At 46.9% G+C, this 24,454-nt stretch overlaps 1 protein-coding gene across 1 annotated transcript in view; it reads right to left on the bottom strand.

The window, feature by feature from the left end:
- LOC133341413 (mitogen-activated protein kinase-binding protein 1-like) overlaps window positions 1–21,172 on the bottom strand; it is a 78,028-nt gene extending 56,856 nt beyond the window's left edge. The window contains 3 exon segments of the mRNA XM_061549996.1: window positions 5,500–5,562; window positions 14,942–15,033; window positions 20,589–21,172. Of these exon segments, the coding sequence (XP_061405980.1) occupies window positions 5,500–5,562; window positions 14,942–15,033; window positions 20,589–20,687 (254 nt within the window). The 5' untranslated portion in view covers window positions 20,688–21,172.
- Between the last annotated feature and the right edge of the window lie 3,282 nt (window positions 21,173–24,454).

The following is a 24,454-nucleotide window of genomic DNA, read 5'->3' as shown; positions in this document are numbered from 1 at the left end:
GTGCTTAGCTCGTAACATGCCCGTGGGGCTACGCGCACACTGACTGCACGCATCAAAAAAAACGAGGGCACGTTACGATGGTACAGTGTGGCAGCGTTAATGTTCGCTTGCAACGACTGCGCATCCGGCCGCACACCGGCCCGCCCGCCAGGCCCGCTCCCCACGTTAAACGGAGGGGACAGCGAGACGACGCAATTAAAAAGAAAAAAAAATCAACCTAACGAGAACACACGGACTTCGACACATGGTCGAGTTAAAATTAAAACGGCCTACAAAATACACCTCCAGCTCACAACCATCACCCCCCCCCACCCCCCGTCTTCACCCCAACTCCCTCGAGGACAGTAAATCAGTTTTGAGTAAAAAAAAGTAATGGGCCTAATCCTACTGCCAGTCACATACGGGGCTAACAGTTAATGACAGCCGTCTGCACTCTACAGTGATGCAGGTAGAGATGTACGCATCCCTTGCTGGGCTCCTGGACGTTGGGACTGCGCAAGCGAGCAGGGGTAGAGCAGGTCATCCCAGGGATGTGCATCAAGCATAGGTGGCTCAGAGGCCAGAGTGCTAAGACCCTGGGGTTCATAAACGAGTTTCGGCCAGCTGTGATTGAAACGGAGTTCAAGGGTAGTGAGGAGTTGATGGTCTTAGCTTGGCACCGAATCTGGTTACATTCCAGCTATGAACAGTTCTGTATTGATTTGTCGCATGACGGACCTCCCTCTTGTAAGCAGAGCAGGTGGGAAAGTGCTGCCCCCTTCACTGTGTGGACCAGAGGTAAATAAATAAAAAAGGGATTTCAGGGGTAGCTGTGTTCTAACACGCAGGGTTGCCAGAGATTCGAATGGATTCTCCGTCTGACGAGATAATGCCGATAACACAGTCGGGGATACAAATTTGAAGAAAAAAGACGAAAATATAGGTGCACGCTTGCCTCTGGTGCCGACTCTTGTGTTTCCTCCGGAGATCGCAACCACCACCCTAAGACCTGACGTGGTGCTCTGGTCCCGTTCGCTCAAGAAGGTCTTCATCATTGAGCTCACAGTACCCTGGGAGGACTCAGTAGATGAGGCTTATGAGCGAAAACATCTGCGCTATGCCGATCTAGCTGCCGAAGCACGGCATCATGGCTGGAACACAGAAGTCCGACCAGTGGAGGTGGGCTGCAGAGGTTTTGTGGCAACATCTACAACCAGACTGCTTAGAGACCTGGGAATTAAGGGCCAGAGCCAGCGTTCGGCAATCAAAGCTGTATCGGAGGCGGCAGAAGGCAGCAGTCAGTGGCTCTGGATGAAGAGGAAAGACCCCAGCTGGGCCCCAAAGTGAGAGGGCCAGGAGGTATGCAGTCAACAATGCTTGACTCAGGGAGGAGGACGCCCCTGCCATGCATAGTCCCATGGGATGTTGGCTACCAACAACAAGGCAACTCCTATGACTAATTGGGAATGGGACGCAAGCGTAGGATTGATCACCCTGTCGCTGGCCGCCTTTGGGGAGGGTGTATAGTATGAAAGGCCGAAACACCCTAGGAACCAAAGGGTCACTACTGACGATGCGCTCCCCAAATTTCACCAGGCTCACTGTTCATGAACTCTTGGAAGTGCTTGCACAAAGGATAGTAACATCTCATCCTGTGTTCTTTGGAATCTCTTCACGTGCGAAACGTAATACGAGATCCTTCTGGGCTAATGGTTGAGCACAGGCAAAGCTACCAGCTGGACATGGTGGCTGTGCACACCTGTGATGCGGCACTTTGGAAGCAACGGTTGGTGAACCATGAAGAGATTTTTAACTTCCACCCACTTTTGTGGGTGGGAAATTGTTGTAGTGTAAGTGTTTTTTTATCCATACGTGTGGATGCTAAAGTGTCATTTGTTTAACACGTAGTAGGTTCATTATTAATTATGAGAGTGTCATTTGTTCGTACGCAAGGTGGGTTTTCTCCGGGATGTCCCGATTTCCTCCCAAGATTTCAAACTCAACAATGGAAGTTGGGAAAACCATTCAAATGCAGGACCACCCTAAAAAGAGTCGAATAAGGTTAGCGAAGGAAAGCAGTAATTTTCTGTGTGGAGGCATTGCCACAATCACAGGCTACAACGACGTACCTTTCAGGCGACGATCACAAAAATAAATATTGGACAAAGATCATACGAGACAGTGCTGTGTACATTGAAGTCGTATATTTTGGCTAATTAGGTGTTTGGGAATGGTGCAATATCGCACAAGCTATTTAAGGAGTCCAAATATTGCTGAGAACACCCATCTGTGCACTGCGCATACTAATTATGCACGGGTGGAAACCCGATCATCTGCAGTCGTGAGCATTTTACTATACGTGACACCATTTTCATTTGCATATTTCCATAGCAATTTCCTAATCACATGCTGGATACATTTTCTTGCTTCGTGGCAACAGTGTCCATTAAACTGAACCCTGCGAGTGATTTTCTGTCAATTACGTCTCGCTCTCAACTGCAAAGTGCCGACCAGCCTGCCCAGCAAAGCCAAGGGATCACCAGAGGCGGAGGCATCAGCGCCAATCCGGCGACGGAATATCCGAGCCGATTTAAAAACGCAACATCGGCTCTCAACACGCACAAGCAGACTAGCGATCAACACCAACACGAATAGATGGAGGCATCTGCACTAGAGAGAGGTGGGGCAGCGGTGAGCGCACGGCGCCATAAACCTGACGACTTGAGTTTAGTGCGGAGGATGGATGTCGCTCTGCGATGTGTCAGCGTGTGCTACCAGCACTTGACCAGTTTGTTTCACAACCGATTCAAAAACGACTGGAATTTAAATCAATAATTCGATACATCCCTATACACCTATATTCACCACAGGCCGCACCAAATTACATTAAGGAAGCGTTTGAATGTAGACTTTCAATTTAAAAGATTGGCCAAAAAGCCCAGCTTGTACTCCCAATAAGGATGTAAATTCGTGCAATTTTCAACTACAAAAAACTATGGCTTTTGTCAATCCACTGCTGGATGAGGTTCTTCAAACACTGTGGGTCGTGGGGGTATTTTAATCTAAAAAAAAAATGTTTTACCAGCAAAGGGTCACTGAGCTCAATAGCTCTTTTTCAAGAGCAACCTGGCCACAAATGATAACTCAACGAAGTGGTTTTACCAAGTGGAAAATTAAGGCAGCCAAATACTCTAAACGCATGTTTCTAAATATGGAGGGAAAAACCAGAAGGCCCAGGAGAAAAATCCAAGCGACCACGGGGAGAACATGCAAACTCCAAATATACAGGCGAACCCACGACCTCCTGTATACAAGCTGGTCAGATAACTGAAGAATAGTGTATCAAAAACCCCAGTCATTCCCATGGCAAAAAAGCTATGCCCTTGGGCTTCATGTACTATTTAAACCCAGTGCTTAAGCGTTAAGTTATACACACACACGTCTATGAATGATTAACAGCAGGTTGCATTATTATTACCTTTTTACTCTTTCCAGCCTGCATGCACATTTCTGTCCAAAGAGTTTTCTTATCATTCACAGAGTGTGGGACGATTGGCTTGGACACGCATGGTCGTATGGAATGAAAACCCATGGACAAGACTGGTGGTATAATGGCAACCAAAGGAGAGAACGCGCCCAGAACGATGACCACCGTGGAGATGAAGCAATGACATCAATTCAAGTGCGGGAGAGAGATGGATGAAAGTAGCATTGGACAGCCAGGGCTTGCAGTGGCATGGCGAGGCCTTCATCCAGCAGTCATGATGACGGCTTGCATTTACTTATTCACTAAACTATTTAAATTTTACCGGGTATGGCCCACTGAGCTATGTAGCTCTTGTTCAGAAGCGACTTGGCCACAAATGACAGCTCAAAGTGGCTTATCAGGTGGAAATTTCTAGCAGCCAAATACTCCAAACGCATGTTCCTAAATGTGGAGAGAAAAACTGGAGGACCCGGAGACAAATTCACACGCCCACGGGAAGAACATGCCAACTTCAACTATACAGGTGTCAGGGTTGGGATTGAAACTGCGACTTCCTGCATACCAGGTGAGGTAGTTAACATCTCGTCACCGCGGCAAGATGTTAGCCGTAACTTTATGATCAATGTGACAAACGCAGCAGTCATTCTCATCGGTGTCAAACCCAAACACATCCTCGCCGCTCATCAGCACTCGGTCTACCAGGCTGACTCGTTTCAGGTCATCGGTACAGTGTTCAACCACCACACCCACAGGTCACAGCACTTGCCCTACTTCTCCCCTTGCACTGCTGCACTTTGGAATTCCCTCCAACTCTTTTCCAAAGGATCACATAATGACCCATGCTCAATAAAAAAAAAAACGATTAACGCTTACCAATTACACCATGGATCGTGCTGTTTTTGTTAGTGTTTGCTTAGAATTTTGGGCCATTGGCCTGTGCTCAGCCACTGTAATTGAATGATAACATTTAAAACATTTAAAGGTGAGTTGGTAACACTACTCAAACAAAGTATGGCACATTTCAAAGGATTAAAGTTCCGAATCCAATTTGTTTCTAGGAACCATTTTAAATATTTCACAGACTTTATTTAAATTCCCAATTTCCATTACTTAGTGTATGGGCACTGGGGGGTGTAGAGGGCAAGACCGGTTCTAATATCACTCGGCAACGATCTCCGTGCGAACATCGAGAAATTGGACGAACGCAGCGGCCGTTTCCCCTCGGTGCCAGACCAAACCAAAATACCGCGGCGCACCTCACCGCAGCAGCTCATTCTGACGTCCAGCAGCGTGTTTCAGCACGGTTGTGCATGCTGCACTGTACCACATGCCATCCTGTGTGCAACCTTAAAACAACAACAAGCCTGCGGCAAGGGCGTTTCCAGCCCAGGCGCCGTCAATCATATGGAAATGCGGTGGCTTGACAAGAGAGTCGTGAGGCTCATTCACGTCAATGCCATCGCCTGGGGGCCCAACCAGGAAGCTCGCGCCAACCACGTCCGCCCTCGACCCACGGGCTCAGTGCATTTTAGTTGATTGGGAAAGGTGAAAGATGCAGCCCTGCAAATGCTCGCTCGCAGTGCTGGTGGTAGAGACCTTAACGTAAAAGCTCAAGAGCTCCCTCTCTCATGGGGTATATTTTGCCTAATCTTCCACGCACAAACCCAGCCTCACTCGCACATACAAGTACAGCACAACAACGGATTTTGCTGCACCGATGTCTGCTGCACACCAAAATATCCAGCAGCCTATAACACCTGGTATGAGCACTGCTCAGTCACCCATCCAAGCATTAAGCAGGTCTTCCTCATCTCCCAAGATCTGACACGAATGTGCACATTAGGGGTGATTTGGTCATTGGCAACGGCATCGTCACGGAGTAGAAACAATCGTTTAATCACGTCAGCTCAGAGAGAATTGAAATGTGTGCTGTCATTTGGGCTGTGCAGGGAACGAGGGCATCAGACTGTGGTCCCCGAGGTCGGAATGCTGGTGCGGTAAGGGGGGGGCAAACAAGGCAGGTGCATCCTCACCTGGATGCATTGAGGATGTGCGACTGCTTGTTCTTCTTGGGGTTGAGCAACACCACCACACACCTGCGTGCACGGGCAGCGAGAGGGAGAGAGAGCATGAGGAGAAACGGCATTCTTTTGCGAGACACATGGGTGGGCCAACACCCGCACTGTACGCGTGAACAGCACGGTGCTTTAATATGTTAGTGCGCGACATCAGCACCTCCGACCCGCTGCGCCGATTGTGATGCGTAAATGATTGACTTACGAGTGCTAATGTGTATCACACAATAAACAACAAAAGACAAGGATCCCCTGTGTAGTCTACATATGCGGTTGGGACACGTGTGCACATGTTAGGGGAGCCATGGCGCACCAGGGAGTGCTGTGGCCAGCACCACGCCTCGCCGCATTGGTCTCCCCATCGCTGATGTTTGCACACTGCAGCAGGTGCTCAATTAAGACAGTCAACCTAGGGAAGGGCCCAGGAATAATTTTGATATCACATGTGGACGGGAATCAAACTCAGGTTGCCAGGCTCGTAGGGCAGTGCGCTAACCACCACACCATGCTCCACATAATAACCAGGCGACACCAGCTGATGGGCTCTTGGGACCAATGTAGTCAAAAGCAAATCTGACCGAGATGCTGATGAGCACCAAAGACGACAAAGCATGAGTGCGCAGCGGTGTATTCACTGCCGAGCCAAGCACTGCATGAGCATCTGAGTGATGTGGGCATGTTCGAGTGCACTTGATATGAATCCGCTACGCAAGATAGCACACTCAACCAGGTCCTTCCCACAAGGCATACGCAAACACGCGTTTAAATTGCACGCGCATAGAAACAGAAAGGGCACAAGGACGTATTGTGCAACTTTTTTTTGTCAGGAAACACAACACCTGCACCAACAGCACCAGGCACCACGGTCATACACAAGTGATGCCGGCGCATCCCCAGCACGCCTGCAAGCGAAGAAACACAGACAGAGCCCAGAGGTGGCGCCGCCGCCACCTCACCCGCTGTCATGCGCAGGCCACGGTCGCCCCATCGGCATGCATCTCGAAGCCCGCCACTTATCGCCATCAGAGGAGGGTGAACCATGGTGTCGCGCGGATTAGCGTGCGCGTCTTGCAAAATCTTGCACCCAACAGAGCCCGCCAAGTGCCAAAGGATATGGTTCTCTCTTGCTATGGCGCCAGCGGGTTTACCCCAAGGGGAAAGACGCCGCATGGGCTTTGGGGAGGCAAGTAAAGGCACCAGGCTAAAGCCTCGCTCGGCTTCAGTTCATGCGGAGGGAGCAAATTTTCAGAGCATCAGGGATGCCCACATTAAAGTGACCATGCAGTGGTAGAAGGTGCAAAGGATGCCAGACCGCAAAAGCCACCCTCTGTCTGTATGGCCCCATGTGACCAACTCGACCAAGCAAAAAAAGTGCAGCAGATTCGGTATCTTTGAAAATTATTTTCAGAAACATTTTTTGGCAGCGATTGGAGATCATGCATGGCCAGTAAACAGGCCAGGGGTGGCAAACATACTACATCATGGGCGACATGCAATCCACAACTTCATTTCATAGGGCCCACAGCCACAAAATGCTTACTACTCCAAAATGGCACGCAATATATACGTAGTCATCACGGCAAGCATCTTGACCGCACTAATCAGATACTAGAGGGAAATGTACATTTTTTTATTTTTTTATTCACTTTCTTTTTATCATTATTTTTCTATCTACGTGAATTTACCAAAAGAACCAAAGAATATGAATAGAGGGAAATGTTTTTGACTTTACAAAACCGTGAAGAAAAAATGTGTTGCACTCAATCACTTCTGTCACTGCAATGGGCTCATGGAATGACAGAAGTGATTGAAGTGTGTGTTAATGTGTAGTTGTCGTTACCCGCCAAAGGTATTTGAGGGTCTTCAGTCACAAACAGGTTTCCCACCTCTCGACAAAGCCAAGGGGGATGGCTAAGCACAAGACCACCCGAACCTATCGGTTTTTATTCTAAGCAAAGTGCTGAGCTGTTTCAATGCGAGGCGCCGTAGTTAATTTAAACGCAGCGTAACGTTCCGCGTTTTGACCTCACTTCCCCTACCCACTCTGAGCATCTTGTATTACGCCTTCGCGGTGTCTGCAGCAGCGTTGGCTGAGCAGACAAGCGCAGGAGCCAATCCACGAAGCACAAACAGCTTACGTCGCACTATTTGTACGGCTTCATTAATTATAGAGCGGCGCTCTAACCGATTTCACGTCTGGCACTTCTTATTAAAGATGAAGTAAAATTTCTCCCCATTCTATTCAAAACACACATAAACAAACTGTCAAAAATAAGTTGCATATTTGTTAATGTCTTTACTAAAGCATGCATTCTCACAAAGATGATTGAAACACTATTTTCATGTACAAGCACAACCCTTTTTTTTAATCCGCTGCTGGATACTGTATGGTCCATGGGGGTTATTTGACCATACCCAAGCACACCAATCGGTGCAATGGGTTGGTGAAGACAGCACAACAATAAATGTTGCTGCACCGCTCTCTGCTGCCCGCTGCATAGCCCCAAAGCGGCCCATCATTTGTTTTTATACGTGGCCGTTGCCCGCGCAAGCACACTACCCAGGCTCAAACCTGCTTAGCTTCCGAAATCAGACGAGAATCAGGCTTGTTCTGGTGCGATTTGGTCGCACACTTGACGGCTCAAACGTTATTCATAAATAATCCAACTGACCAGATAATAGCAATCTTTGCCTCTGACCTATTTCTGTTGTGGAGGCCATTTCAACAGCAATGACAAAATCACTCTTCTAGTTTGCAACACGACAGTCACAAATTGGCGGTCACGATTGGCTCGTAGGGACGCACCCAGGCACGCTTATTGTGACAAGAGCGCGCGCACGCACGCAGGCCGGACACTAAGAGACACTAACGGCCCTGATTCAGGCTTTGGCAGCCTCGTGCACAGCTGTCATCATCAATCAGTCGCACGGGCAAGAGGCCACTTCCTGTCGTCCCACACAACCCTCTAAATTGCCAAGAAGAGCCTGCTACACAAAGCCCCCCTTTTCTTTTCTCGCGTGCTCACTCGTTCCATTTTTCCGTCGCCAATTTGCATATCTTTACGGTTCACATCGGGTGGCCGAATGCCGCCGAGGCCGTGTGAGCCGGGTGGTTTCGTCTGCCTGGGCGCGCAGGTGCCTCCGATGCGAGGATTCTCCTTCGTTAGCGCGATCTGCGGGAGTGCGGAGAGCAGCACATGTTTGTGCTCGCGCACAAGTTATCGAGGAGAGGGGCGGGGGTGAGCGTGGGTGTACAGACAGCTGCGGTTCGGGAGAAAAAAAACAAGCCAATTACACCAATGGAATACCCGCAATCAACCCAATAATGTTGAAACCTGCTCAACCTGTGGCTCACGTGGTAAATTTGCAGTTCCAGGCTTGAATAAGCAACTCTGCTTTAATTTTGGCAGGCTCGGGTGATATCTCAAACTCGTCATGACCACTGTTGCTGATGCCAACATACATCGCCATCGCTGCCTGCCTTCCTTCTGCTGAATCTTCCGTTCTCGACTCCAGTCCTCACAATCCACCTTGGGTTCGCCTTTTCATGATTAGCAATCGTATCAATTCATATGCAAATCAATACCATGCATTGCATGCACCTGATGGTTGTAAATCACAGCTAGCAGCACCATGAGCGGTAATGTAGCTAAAACGCAGCAGTTTTACACGAGTCATGGATATGCTTCCAAGCAAGGGAGTATTTATCAAGTTATGAGCAAGAGAGTTAAACTGGATAATTCTATCGATGCCGCCACACTTTATTATTGCTTCCTTCCTTCCTTCCGCTGGATCCCATAGTTGTTGCAAAGTCAACACAGCAGCACCTTCAAGGTTTACTCTTACAGCATCCCACCATCTGGCTCTTGATCTTCACCTTGGGTCACTGACCTCTGGGTGCCACTCCAATGCCTGTGTCGTTAACAACGCCCTCCTCCATCCTTCATGCCCGTCCCGCCCATCACAACCTCTTTTTCACGATGCAATGTACAAAAGTTGTTGCCACGTTCTATAGAACCAACTTCAAAATTGCTTACCCTATCCTTCCACGAAATTCTAGCATCCTCCTGTGAAGATGGCTTAACTGATATCTGCTGGTAGCAGCTTCATCATCAACACTTTCACATACTCATAGACCTCAGACTCACACAGAGACCCATAGACTCACACAGAAGTATAACGAGAAACTGGAATGTACTGGAAGTGGCTTCATCACCATCAGCGCTTTCTCCAGCAGATGGGCGCTAGCAGCCCATGCAGCTTCCCAAGAGAACTGGTCCGGTGGGAGCCCAGCACATGTTGCCTTCGCATTATAATTATCAATTAATCCTCCTCCACGTGTTATCACCCGGGACTGGAAGTCCCAAGGCGACGTTTGCAGCCTCCGCCAAACTGGAGCTTTGAGCCATCACAGACTTCAGTTGCAATCGCGAATTCTCATGCTGTGAGACTGTAACAGCTCACCTACAATTTAGCGCACACTGTAAGACAACGGTTGGAACTCTGCAACGGAAACTGACGCAGCTTTTCTCGCTGTTATCCACATTTTTTCCATACCGCGGGGTTACAAACCGCCGGGTATTCCTCACACTGAGACTTCCTTGCCAACGTTTTCATTTAAATTGAAAACAGACGCGTCCCCGTGGGGTGTCCTGTGCACTTTCATTGTAACGATGCTTGGATTCACAGATTCAATTATTGCGCTCGTGATAAATGCATAGAATCATATGCATTTGAATCGATTTTTTTTTACAATTAATACGATTAGAATATAACAATTAAACTCCTTTACATACAGATATTTGAATGTGTATTATATTATTGATATACATAGAATACATTTGTTTTATATATTTTAAAATATACCATTGTATTATACAAAGGACTTGATGTTACCCAGATTGACATTGCGACAAAGAGTCGATGTCTCTTCTCAACGGGCCAGCACTTCGCCGATGCAAAGTGACACGCTAATGACACTTAAGCAAATGGGTTGCAAAAAAAACGGTGTACAAGCAAGACAAAAAGAGACAAACAAACGCAAACGAGATCAAGGTAAAGGCGAGACAAAATAAATGATTTATCCTTCAATCGAATCGTGGGGCTGGATCGTGATAATTCAAACCTCCAAGGCAGATAAACCATTAAATGCACAGAACTAACACTGACGCTCCTTCACTCATAAAAGCGACTTAAGTTTTTTTTTCGCTAGGCGCAAACTTGACCACAAACAGAGCAAAAGAGTTGCGACAAGAACTTTCAGCAATTAATGCGTTGCCGGGACGCGTGGTATGCCCCCGCAGCTCTCTCCACGACACGGAATTAGTTCCGGTGTAAATGTGCCAAAATTTCCCGGGGGGAATTATTAGCAGATCCTCCGAGGCTGGGCATAGCATCTCGTCCTATCAGCTGCTACGGCGGTGAAAATTCATGTCAATTATTTTGGGAACACAGTCTCAAAATAAAATGTTGAAACTGCTCTTCAAAAAAGCTATATATTTTTAACACGCAATAATAATAAATGCAAGCGTGATGTGATATGTGCTTGAGTGAAGAGTACCACTTTGTGCCACTTAAAAATGTAACAGGACAGCAAAATCTTTGTCTTTTACGAACGTGGCAACATGGTCTTGAACACGCTTTGATGAACACGCTTGGATAAAACCCTACAGGTGCTGATATCTAAAACTATTGGCTCGATGCAAACGGTTCCTAACGAAAACCAACAAACTACACTCGCCAACTATAATCCCAAGCAGCTCACTGAATTCAGGCCACATCTTACCGGTTAGTCGATATGTAAAAAACAACTTCTCCTTGGGACACGTGTCCACACACTAATCCCCAAAGTCCGTTTAAGTCCGGATTGCACAAATTTACCAGAGCGCCGGTTAAACACAGCAAGCACAGCTGCATCAGCCGTCTGTTGACAATGAAGCCAACTCATCGACATTTTCCTCTCCGTGAAGGCTTTAAACATGCATGCATGCATGCATCCCTCGCGCTCCATCTCACATTTGCCGTTTAGGGCGGCAGAGAAACAAATGCCGTTCCATCTGCTTGTTAAACAGGTTATAAGTGTACTGCCTAGGTTTTCGTGGTTTAGCTGCATAGCTCTCCAGATGTATTTTCGGGTTGTGCCACGCGTGTCCCCAAAGAAGCTCCAAGCACGTGGAGCGAAATGTCGGACACCGTGTCGAACAACACGCGGTCCTACCCGAAAAACACATCGGAGAGCTGCACACAGCACAACTGCAAAAACCCAGGCAGTTGTAAACTTCAGTCATTGGCTAGAAATCCATACATCTAGACCACTGCTATACCAAGTTGACATAGTTGCTCATAATAAATTCACAATTGCTGACAATTGCTTAAAAAATTGCCCATTGCATCATGGCCTTATGGGTTTTTTTTATTGTAATGCATAGCATCAGAGTGCTAGGTTAAACATCTGTTAACACCCAAGCCACGAAGAATAGCCGGCCTTCTGAGCGTCACTGCAGCAAGCTGCAGCAAAGCTCCAACTTTCACACGTTTCGTTCCTCTAAAACTACCGCACCCAAGTGACAAATGCATAGGTCGGTTGGCAAAGCAGCAGCACACAAAACACGTGCCGTAGCCCACCACCGTCAACGCTCACTCGCGCTTTCCACATTCTTGGGAAGCGCGCACACACTCGACAGACGCCAAAAACACAAACGTTTCCAATTAAGTTAAGATCAAAAGGCACGAGCCTCCATCTGCGCAGCTGTCGGCAATAGCGGTGCTCGTCACACGCAACGGCAGCGGACGGACCGGCGTGGAGCTCACAACCCTTACGTGAGAGTGGAGAGCGGCAGCTGCTACTCCTCGTGGTGCATAAGTGGGTCAGCTCCTCAACTGTCTGAGGGTTGTTACGTCCAGTCATGTGGCACAAGTCAATGACACTACGAGTCATGAAAAACAAATACTTAACTTTGAGCGACCTGGGTTCGAACAACTTACGAACGAATCCTAACCGACACCTATGCCGTCAAAGGCACTGGTGTCATACTACTGCCTGTGATGGTACAGATGTTGTTATTGCTGCACATAAAAATGAGAGATAGTGGCTGTGACAGGAGATTCTAAACTGGGGTGAGATAATCATGAGGGGACAATGTCACCTAAAAGGAAAACTTTTTTCGTACTGCTTAAAACCACCAATGAGGCAGATGCTAGAAATTCCCAGGGTGCAATTACAAACATCTGGGGCCTGTTCTTTTGCTTCCATGTGGAACTCTCTACATTGTCCAATAAGGGAATGTATGCCAGTTCCAAGATTTTTTTTTTTAATCCACCTGTTTAGCACGGCATTTACAAACGAAGATTAACATAGTGATGCCAAAGTTATAGATTTAGATTAACCTGCTTAATTATTCTAATAGCATTTTTTTAGTTATTGAACAATGATAGCAGGGACCTTGATTTTAGAAAAGCCCTATTACTTAAATAAAGTGTTGACTGATTGACTGTGAGAGCAGGTGAAAAGTTGTTTGCACATTTACTCTAAAAATTTAATTTGCCCTCACTGCTCTAGACCAGCACTGCTGAGATCCTGGGTTCAATTAAGGATTTCGGCAGTCAGTGGTTGAAACTGGTTTTGAACCAGAGCGAGTTCAGCCTCAGCCTTGCCACTGCTGCATCTATTTGCATTCATGGTTTTAATTTATAAAAATTCCAGCCACGACAAAAATGTGTATGACTGCCATACGATGAACATTTCTCCGCGCCAAGCCGTGTGGGTAGTGCATACCCTTGTAAGTGAATAAAGAGTAATTTGAGATAATTTAGAAGTAGTTATGTGCTTGCTACTTATGTGGGCCATTTTTAAACACAAAGAGAAATTCACACAACGGTGTGAATATACTGATAGCACACTTTGAGAAAAAACTAATTATTAATAATTACCAAATAATTTATTTCCATTGCATGGCAGGCTTTAGTAACACAAGAACCAACATTGAAACTGCTACGACATTGAACAGAAGTCATGAAAATAAGAATAATTATTTATCAAGAAAGCCCAACTGAGAGTTGTGGTATTGGGATGTTTGGCCAACACCAATGAATGTTTTTCGTTATGGAAATATACCAGAGAACCCAGAGAAAATCCTTGCAGAACAGGAAAACATATCAACTCCACACACAGGAGGCACACGAGTCAGGAATCGAAGCCAGGTCTTACTTTCTGCGATGCACAAGTGTTACACTGTGCCAATGCCATGGATAATAAATTGCACCTCGTCAAAATTGTACCAGGTCACGAAAAAAAAACTAGAGCAAAAAATAGAAATGAATGTAGTTTTGTTTTTATTATGACATTTGCTCTCACACGAGTAGGTACTGGGGTGTGTATGTATGTGTAGAGGAGTAGTGTGAAGACGTGACGTCATGAGCGCTGTGAGGTGCGATGACGTCATGTCATGAGCACCGGAGGTGGATATCGGGAAGAACGAGGGCGGGTCCGAGAAAGGGGGAGGAGCCGCCCAAGGGGATACTTAAGGGGGTAGGGCTCAGAGAAGTCTGTAAGAGCCGGCTAAGGTTACGTGGGGTGCTGCTCTCCTCGGTCGGGCGGTGTTGGCTGAACCCCCGCCCTGACTCGAGTGAGAAGAGCCCAAGAGGATAGCCGAGGCTAAGGACAGATTAGAGCCCGAGGTCCACGTGAAGGACCGAGTGTAGGGACACCTACCTCTGGTGTAAGTTGTTACCTTGTGTTTAAATAAACCGGCGCAAATCCTTACTAGAAGTTCTGTCTTCGAGTCATTCTGCACTACACAACATATGTATATGTACTTGTGATTAGTCCACTTGCGCTATTGACCTGGCAACCCGAATTCCGATTCCGACTCATGACCAAAAACAGTGATGAATATTTCGACTTGTCATGAGCTCCCTCTCGGTCGACTCAGTCTTAAATTAGTACCTGGTGCGATGTGTAAATATCAACACTGACGAGACAAAGGCATGGTGCTGGCCACCCCCACCTATCCCCACGTGTACCATGCCAGCCTTCATTAGGTGCTTGCGAACAACACTTGCCCCAACAGTTCATTAAAAGGCTGTAAAAGAGGGGTCTTTGTCGTTGCATTGGGGGGCGGTGGCAGTGGTGCTCGGCCTACCCTAGGTCAGCTCGGCCTAAGATGAACACCTTGTGCAGTGTGTGAAAACATCAGCACTGAGGACGCAAAGGCCAGCCAGGCATGGTGCTGCCCCACACCAACGCCTTCTATAGGTTCTCACTACCAACACTTGCCCCAGCAGCCTGTTAAAGGTCACACGGGGGGGATATTTGTCTTTGATCTGTGTGTGCGCGCAAGTGTGAGTGAGCGAGCGGTCGAGCGGCAGTGTGCATACAAGCCAGTGAAACCGGCCCACTCACCCTGCTGGGTAGGCAAGGAGACCCGACTTGGGCTCGCAGGCCAGACCACTGCTGGAGCTCACCGTAATGCCCAACACCTTCTCGAGCGTCACCTGGAGAATGAGAAAAACAACAATGTCGCTTCGTCTTCATCCCAGATTGAGCTTCCCACAGCCACAACTCAAAAACACTCGACACATTCGCAACGAGCACCGGCTCATGATCCAAATGACCACAAATTAGCCCAATCTCGTCAAATCTTGGAAGCTAAGCAGGATTAAGCCTCATTAAGCACTCGGGGTAGGAGACTGCATGGGAATGCGACGTACCGCAGGCTTGGGTTGCGAGGGGGCCAGGAGATGTAGCTACAACGATGAATTCAAGAAGCTCTATGTAAAGCTTTGAGAGCCGCCCTCTCGTACGCATGGGTTTTCTCCGGGTACTCTGGTTATCTTCCGGATAGCAAACACTCATGATGGAATTGGGCAAATATCCCAATGTTGCAGGACCCTCCTGGAGGAAGAGTCTCGAGACTCAGCAAGGCTATCCTGGGTAAAGGATATTAGTTATTGTAAAATAAGAATCCCATAGGCTATAGTTGTTGGCTATGGCCCATTCGCTCTTCTCACATAATATACAAGGACAGTGCTCGATACTTCACGCGACAATATGTTTTTGCTGTAAGGCAACATTAAATGATGCATGTGGCAAGCTTTATATTTATGCACTACTAGCAATGGGCACTTTTCAATGTTTCCCAGTTACACATAACAAACAACAATCACATCCACTATTCTCTACGAAGCAGCTGTCACACGACAGCACATGTATCTCAACTGGCTTGAGCCAGGATGTGCCAGGTCAGTTGCGCTTGGAGGCCACGTAAAGATAAAAAGATTCACAGGTTGGTGGTCACGGGCCAGACACAGGCGTTATGAGTTACCAGACCAGATCGCACATACACATTCACGATCACACCGATGTATTTTTTTTTATATAACCATGATGAAACACATGTTACACAACACACTGTAATGGGACACCAGGCACAAACAGACATCTTTGAAAATGGATAGAAAAAAGTTATGTATTTACATTTTTTTATATTATGTTATTCAGTTATGAGTTTAATAGGGAAATGTTGTACTTTATTTCCCAAACCCATGCAGCATCACAGCTGGCAGATGAATGATTTGCCCATATTCTAATCCAGTATATATTTACATTATACAATATGAATGTGCAAACAGTGCAAAACAAGCTTTTACAACTGTGCACAAACATTTGCCAACTTGTAATAGAGACAATAAAAAGTTTTTTTTTTATACATTTGTTTTAATCTTTCCCAATTCTATCCAGAAAACATCGATTGACGATATATCATATATCATCATTGCAGTGAAGATCTTCGTGTTTTAATGGCTCTTTGGAAGGGGATCCAAAGAGCAACTGCTGAGATCCCTATACGTGACCTCTGTTTCACAGAGTAGGGAGAAGACGGGACTTCCTCAAGCTCCTCTGCCACCGAGTGTAATCTTCATCCCATTAAAACCGATATTTATCAGTCTCAAGAGCTCAAATTTAGACAAATTAAGTGCAAAACTGAAGTTAACGTAATGAGTTTTTTTTGTACCGTCATTAGTGTCCCTGCTCAGCCTATCAACTCGCTAAACTTGAGAAGGCAATTTAAATCACAGGATGGCTAAAGCAACATATTCGAACCCAGGTTCTCCACGACGCTTTGATCTCTGAGCCAGCCAGCCCCCTTGCTGACAACAAGTTAAAAGAGTGCAGTTGTTTAATCGGGCACATTTCACACTGCAGTCGAGCGGTATACGAGCCCACTGTGGTTTGCATAACGCAATGCCACAGTCACGCAACGCAGCAACAGCATCGCGATGGGCTGTTCAATTATGTGCAGCGCACACCAAAAAGTCACATCGCAGGCCGCAGGCATCTTGGCAAACAGCGAAAACCATCATCACCGCTCAAAGGGCTCGCGCTGCACAGGCCGACTATCACGACAGCTGCACTCCTCGTCAAAAAACGCTTGCGACAACCAGAACAACCGCGCACCTGTGCCTGGAGGCAGAGGCAGCTTCTCTGAGCTGAGTGCACTTTTGGTAAAGTGTCACTGAATCATTTGAACCATCTCGAATTTCTAGTTTAAAACTTCCCCCCCCGTTGAAGGACACCTCTTCAAACGTTTACCCAAATATCCACCAGACTGTAAAAGGCACTGCCCCACTCTTCAATTTCTCTGCACACTTACGGTAATTGCTGTTTTCCTAAGCTCAACTTTGCCAAACATGGTAATCTGCGATGATAATTGGGCCACTGCCTCCCGCTGGCTGACAGTGTGGCCTTGCAGCAGTCTCACCTCGCTATTTTCAGACTGAACTTTCTGCCCTTTTGGCCGACACCTCGGCGTCTCCCACACGTTCTTTCGTACAACGACTGGCCAAATTGTGCTGACCGGTGTTGTGGGTGGTGCAGTGTTAATCCAGACTGCGCGATGCACATCGCTCACAATGCTCCGCTTCGTTCACCAGGGCTTACGTTGTTTTATTGCTGAGAAATACAAAACAGGGCCCAACTGGCAGGGTAAGCAGTTGTTTTTAGGGAGCATCTCCGTTGCCTGCTGTAAATCTGCGCGGGCACCAATAAACCCAGGCCTGCTGCCATTTGTCTGAAATTGAAGACGATACGGCCGGAATGGGAATAAGCGGTGAGGGTCCCCATGGTTTCGCTGCCGAAAAAGTCATCACAACTGTAGAGGCAAGATAAATGGTGCGTGCCAATATCAGGGGGCAGCCTTCGCAATACACACCTCGTGTTAATACACACAATGACTCACTCGTCATTCTAAATCGTAAAAATGCACTCCACCAGCACCGCAAATGTTAGACAAATACGCCTACATTAAAACTGCAGCATTAACATTTCCTATTTATATTTGAAAAGTGTGAAAAACGACCTTTAAATCGTTTAGTTGCTCATGCAATCCGACTGGTACAGTAGTCGCGTCAAGTTGGATATTTTTAAATGACTGTACCTCACAAACAAAGCTCTGTTGTAATTGTCCAGAGTAAACTTTAGAACACAACCAACAATTAGAGACACTGGATCATTATTTTGTTTACATTAACACATCACTAGGCATTGGGGTTTTGAAGCAGAAGAGAGAGGAATGTTTGTACATTATTTTCCTCGGCAGTTTTCAACAGATACATTGAAATGTTTAGAACCCAGACATGCCATGCGGGGAAAAATGTTACAAATGGGGCAGAACACATTAAGCTTGCGCCAAGAGAGGACGGAACAGTACGTGCAGTAAGAGTATCACTGTGTCAATGAAATACAAAACCCGCAAACAAAAATGCACATTCAGCAAGAAACAAACGTCTCATCTAAATTAAAACTTGTACCCCAAAGTGAGGTCAAACGTTCAGTTAAGCCACAGCCATTAAGGGAATTGCAAACGAATTTGATTCTTTAAAAGAAATGCCCGTAGTTCGACATAAAAGCGGGCCTGCTTCGAGCACACAATGCATTTATTAAATGGATTTCTTGGATGGGATCAATGTGAGTAGTGAAGCAGTTTGTTTTGATCCCAGAGAAGTTGGGGGCCAGCCTATATTCGTAGAATTTCCCCGTAAAAAAACGGTTCGTGTGATGGATGGCTTATAAAGAAAGACAAGATACCCAAGAGCCCTACTTCCATCTTTCCACGAATCGAAACCAACTAAACAACAATCTACAGCACAGTTTAACACGGAGACTTTCGCAGAGGTTTTTTTGAGTGAGATCACGTAAATATATAAATGTGTCGTTAAAACCTACTACCACCCGACACAGCCAACTTAGTAAGGGTTGTCACGTAAACAGAACATGCAATTCGTCACTAGTACAGCACACCGGTGTGTTGGAGAGCCAAGCCACAACATTTACAGATTGTCGGATGGTGGCGGGTTTTAACGACACATTTATATATTTACGCCATCTAATCCCCCCAAAAAACCCATCTATTATGAATCTACAGCACCTTCCAAAGTTCCAAAACACGAGTTATTCGTGTGCTGGGGGAGTCACAGGAGGCACGGTAACGTCATATGATGGTCCAAAACTTCACATGGAAATGAACCCACTGCTGCTATGCACCAAGTGCCTCTAAGCAGCTTAAAGGATAAAGATTAACATTGCGGCAGCAGCAATGCTTGCGGCGTTATTCCACCCTGCCTCGGCCAGTTACCGTAATTATTTTTCCACTTTGTGTTGTTGTTTAATAACAACCGCGTCCGGAGTGCTCAACACACACACGCGCCACCATGGTCTCTTGCAGATGTAAAATGATCCGCATGAGAGAGGGCGAGAGGCATCTTGTTAGTAGTGGTGACCGGGTGTAGAAAAAGCCCACAGGAATAAACTCCTTTCGTACTTTGGTTTTACCATGCACTGTCCATGTCAGCCCGCTGCTAGATGAGCACCTCACGATGCCAGCTTCTTAATTTGTCACGAGATCCAAAATATTCCATTGTCAGACTAAGATCTTGTACATGGCTCGTATAATGGATTATTATTCCACGTTATAATATAACGCAGATACAATATATTTAGCTGGAGCGAAACTTACCGTTTTTAAACATAAACGAGGGCATACAGCTAGATGTTGATCGCCCCTCGCCCTCATTTGCGTGAGCTCTATTCTCATTTGGGTTAAGCAACAACCATCACTTTGGTGAGCTCTGTCCTCATGTAAGCCTCGCCCTCACCACAACACACTTGGGCAAGCTCTCCATTTCACTTTAGCATGGCCCCAAAACTCAATTGGGTTAGCTTTACACCCTTCCCCAACCATAGCAACAATCCAGACATGGGCTAACTATACCTTCCCCTCATTTAGGCGTATCCCACTCACCTGGGCTAACTCATCCCTCATGTAAGTATAGCCACAACACGAACTTGGAACATCTCAAATACACCGACGTTTTAGAAACGGCCACACGATGGCTTTGCTTTGCTCGACTCACTTTGGGCAACTATAATGTCCATAACGCCTGGCCGTGATCATCACAATCCGCCTAGTTATAAGCGCCTTACACCAGACTTCGTAATGACCCTCAACATCATGAGCAAACTCTACCCAAGTTTAAGCCTAACCCCAACAATCTACCCTCACTTCAGCCTCGTCCTAAACCCTCATCCGCTTGGGCTCGCATTATCACAGCCACCCCACTATTAGCAAACAACCTTCGCATGAATCATTAAGATGTCGCAACTGACAGGAAATATTATTCACGAGCACAGACCAGACATTTCACTCGTCGGTACCACCCAAGGCAGAATAACTTTAGCGGTTCTACTTTGTTTATGTGGCCAATGACAGTGAATTGTGCGTTAACCATTTTAAATGAGTGGTCTATACAATAATTCACTCATTAGCCATGTAAGTGAATCGTTACTTTATAAAGTTCTGCTACCTTCCGTGGTACCAATTTCTGCCGCGGATCATTGACTAGCTTAGCCATCAACCCCAACGATGACCTATGGAGCAAGCGCTTATTATATAGCTCCAAGCTGAAAACATGCGTTCAGCTCCCCTGCCATCCCTGTGTAACCAGTTAAAGTCCCACGCTTGTACAACAACAACAACTAAACCCTTGCTTACCCGCTCGGTGAGAGGCGTGGGCTTCGTCTTCTTGAGGGACAGCGACGGAGAGCGAAGCAGACGCCGGATCCTCGTTGTGATGGCACTACCGTCAGCCATGGCTACAACGACCGCGATATTGAACTTACAAGCAAGCCTCGTCTCCTCCTCACCCCGAGCTCAACAAACACTGCCACGAAGTGACACTGCCGCCACGGGATAGCCGCCCTCGTCTTTGCCACTCGAGACCACTTGTACGGAGATAGTCGTGGGGGGTGGAGAGCTGGGGGTGGGGTTGGGGAGGGATGGCACCTCCTCCACCAACACGTGCCGGGGTACCCCTCACTTCCCCCGGCAGCGCTTCTATCCGAGGCCGGTGTTTTGTTAGGCCGCGCGTCCGCGTCTCGCTGGACATGCAATGCGGGGTGGGGGGGGGAGTCAGCCGATGGGAGCGAGCTGGCAGCTCGACACGACGACGCTCATCGCCGTGGTCGTCTCCTGGCCATGTTCGTGGTCGAGCGAGGCGGTCGCGGCAGACGAAAGCGGACGGAGGCAATCGCGACGACGGCTGTGGTGGTCGCGTTGGAAGCGGCGGCGGCGGCTGCTGCTGCTGCCCGAGGGGGCGGGCCGAGCCGCGGCGCCGCCTCCCGCCAGAGGACCAATGGGAGCCCGAGACGGGGAGGTAATTAGAATACGAACAATATTTATTTAAATAATAATAACACATTTTATTTAATTCGTGATTTAATTGATTTATTTTCATTTATTATTATTATTTTATTTTTACCTACGTGACTTTACCGAAAAAACCTGAGTATGAATCCTTGCAGTCACGAAAGCTTCAAATCTAGAATTTTTTTAATTTAAATAATAATAACACATTTAATTTAATTCGTGATTTAATTTATTTATTTTCATTTATTATTATTTTATTTTTACCTACGTGACTTTACCGAAAAAACCTGAGTATGAATCCTTGCAGTCACGAAAGTTTCAAATCTAGAATTATATTTATTTAAATAATAATAACACATTTAATTTAATTCGTGATTTAATAGATTTATTTTCATCTATTAGTATTATTATTATTTTCTTTTTTCTTTTTACCTACGTGACTTTGCCGAAAAAACATAATCCTTACAGTCACGGAAACTTCAAATGTAGAATTATATTTATTTAAATAATAATAACATCTGGGAGGAAATGTCGATAGGGATTAATATAAATTGCCGTTCAATTGTACGGTATTATAAAACAAATTCTGCGGGGTTTAATTTGTGAAAGGGCTTCCGCCGTGTATCGTCGTTGTGTTGGGGTGTTATTGAGGAGGGGTGGTTATTGAGGAGGGGTGGTTATTGAGGAGGGGTGGTTATTGCCATCGTGGTGACAATTGGTGGCCCTGGGTCCCTGTTCGCTAATGGGACCTCGGCTGGTCTAAATCAAAGTTTGAATTTCAGTGGGAACTGAACGCAACGCTGCTCCATGGAATTATCCAACGGCACCAACACACCCCCCTCGTTTAACATTTCTCTTTTTCTCTTTTTAATGTACGTTCAACTTGTAAGGCACCGCACACAGTCGTCACCATCGACGATAGATACGAAGAGAACGACTCCCTCCCTCTCTCTTTCTCCACTCTTACACCCGTAGGGTCATTTTTTGTCAATCCACTGCTGGATGAGAGTCGTCGGAATTCAATGACCATACTTCACCACGCCGGTCATGATGATAAAGAACTGGGATCGCAGGCCGGTCATCTCTCCACCGAGCAGTGTCCGGGCTTAAAAACGCGCTTAGCTTATCACAAAGTATGGAAACGGGAGTAGAAAAACTACGAATCAAACTTGAAAACTATTCACAAGCACCTGGCGTCGCGACATCCCCGAAACAACGTGTTGTATTATAATAACCCTTATTTAGATACATATGTAAATATATATATAATATAACTCTACACAGCTGTTTTTTAACCGTGTGCCACGTGTTTTTTTACAACAACAACCTACCATCACGGGGCCGTGTTGAACAGACGAGCGAGCAAATTGCCCCATCAAATCCGGCCAACGCGACTTTTGAGTTGCCACCCCACGACTCTCAACATCAGCTGTTTGTGATACAGGAACAGCCCTTCCCCTCCAACTCTCCCCACTCTCCACCCTTCAACAACCCGCATTGACCAGCGTGGTGAAGTATGATCACCCCCCCCCCAACTCCCCCAACTCCCCACCCTTCAACAACCCGCATTGACCAGCGTGGTGAAGTATGATCAAACACCCCCCTCCAACTCCCCCCACTCCCCCCACTGCACACCCTTCAACAACCCTCATTGACCAGCGTGGTGAAGTATGGTCAAACACCCCCCCAACTCCCCCCACTCCCCACCCTTCAACAACCCGCATTGACCAGCGTGGTGAAGTATGGTCAAACACCCCCCCCAACTCCCCCCACTCCACACCCTTCAACAACCCGCATTGACCAGCGTGGTGAAGTATGGTCAAACACCCCCCCAACTCCCCCCACTCCCCACCCTTCAACAACCCGCATTGACCAGCGTGGTGAAGTATGGTCAAACACCCCCCCCCAACTCCCCCCACTCCCCACCCTTCAACAACCCACATTGACCAGCGTGGTGAAGTATGGTCAAACACCCCCCCAACTCCCCCCACTCCCCACCCTTCAACAACCCACATTGACCAGCGTGGTGAAGTATGATCAAACACCCCCCCAACTCCCCCCACCCCCCACCCTTCAACAACCCGCATTGACCAGCGTGGTGAAGTATGGTCAAACACCCCCCCCCCCACTCCCCATGGCCAACACGGCATAGAGAAGGTGGGGGTGGGAGAGATTCATCCAGTCGTGGTTTGACAAAGGGCTAGAAATATATATTTTTTTGCGTTTGTTTTCATTTCATAATGTCATTCACTCATCAATACAGATTATTTTTGCTGCAAGTGAGTCATCTTATATTCTTTGGTTCTTTCGGGAAAGTCATGTCGATGGATGGAGGGGAGAGGCCGGATTTACGCCACGAGGGATCGCGTTTGGAGATTTTCCACTGCCAGTAAAGTGGACGGAGGGGACGTTCCGTGTTTCATCTTCGCGGGGAGCACCCCCCACGGGAAAGCCTCCTTCTCCTCGACCTAAACAAACTGGTTTATTTTTTTCTGCCGGCAATAAAGACGACGTGCACTTCTTTGAGTCGCGCAAAGTTATCTGCACAAAAAAGATTAAACATCCCTCTTCAAATGCATGCGCGAACGAGTGGCTATTGCAAGCGACTCTTCTGAAATCCCTGCTTTTTGGCGTGCGTAGTTGCGTTCAACAAATGAAGCCTCAAAGTGGAGGGATTTGCAAAATCCCAATCATCGCCACCACGCGCCGCTGCTCGTGTTGAGGGAGCCCAACTCAAATTCTTGGATCTTTCGGTAAAGTCACGTAGCAGGGAAATAATAAAATAATAAAACAACTCTGTTATTCACCTAAGAACGGCTGCTTGTGTTGTGGCCGAAACGTCGTGAGAATTTTATGTTTTATTTTCATTATGTTATTATTTCCCTTCTACGTGACTTTACCGAAAGATCCAAGAATATGAATCCCTGCAGTCACGAAAGCTTTAAATCGAAGCCCAACTCAAGTTCACCTCGGGATTTCCATTGCCTGGGTGCAGAACTAATTTATCATCGGAACACGAATGCGACATGTGATGATGGTGAATGATGCCCCGGTTACCAGGACATGCCACCAGACCAGTTTCTCCTGGGAAGCCACGTGGGACGTGAGCAAGAGAACAAGAGAAAGCTCTGCGGATGGTGGGAAGTCACTGCCAACGCATTCCAGTTTCTCAGTGGGGTTTTTTTGTGTACGAGTCGATGGGGGGGTGGGGG

The sequence above is a fragment of the Lethenteron reissneri genome, chromosome 11 (assembly GCF_015708825.2).
Source record: "Lethenteron reissneri isolate LAM-NWPU_2019-01 chromosome 11, ASM1570882v1, whole genome shotgun sequence".
NCBI classification, from domain to species: Eukaryota; Metazoa; Chordata; class Hyperoartia; order Petromyzontiformes; family Petromyzontidae; genus Lethenteron; species Lethenteron reissneri.
Note: the sequence above shows the minus strand (reverse complement) of the source record. Positions and strands in the feature narration are given on the sequence as shown.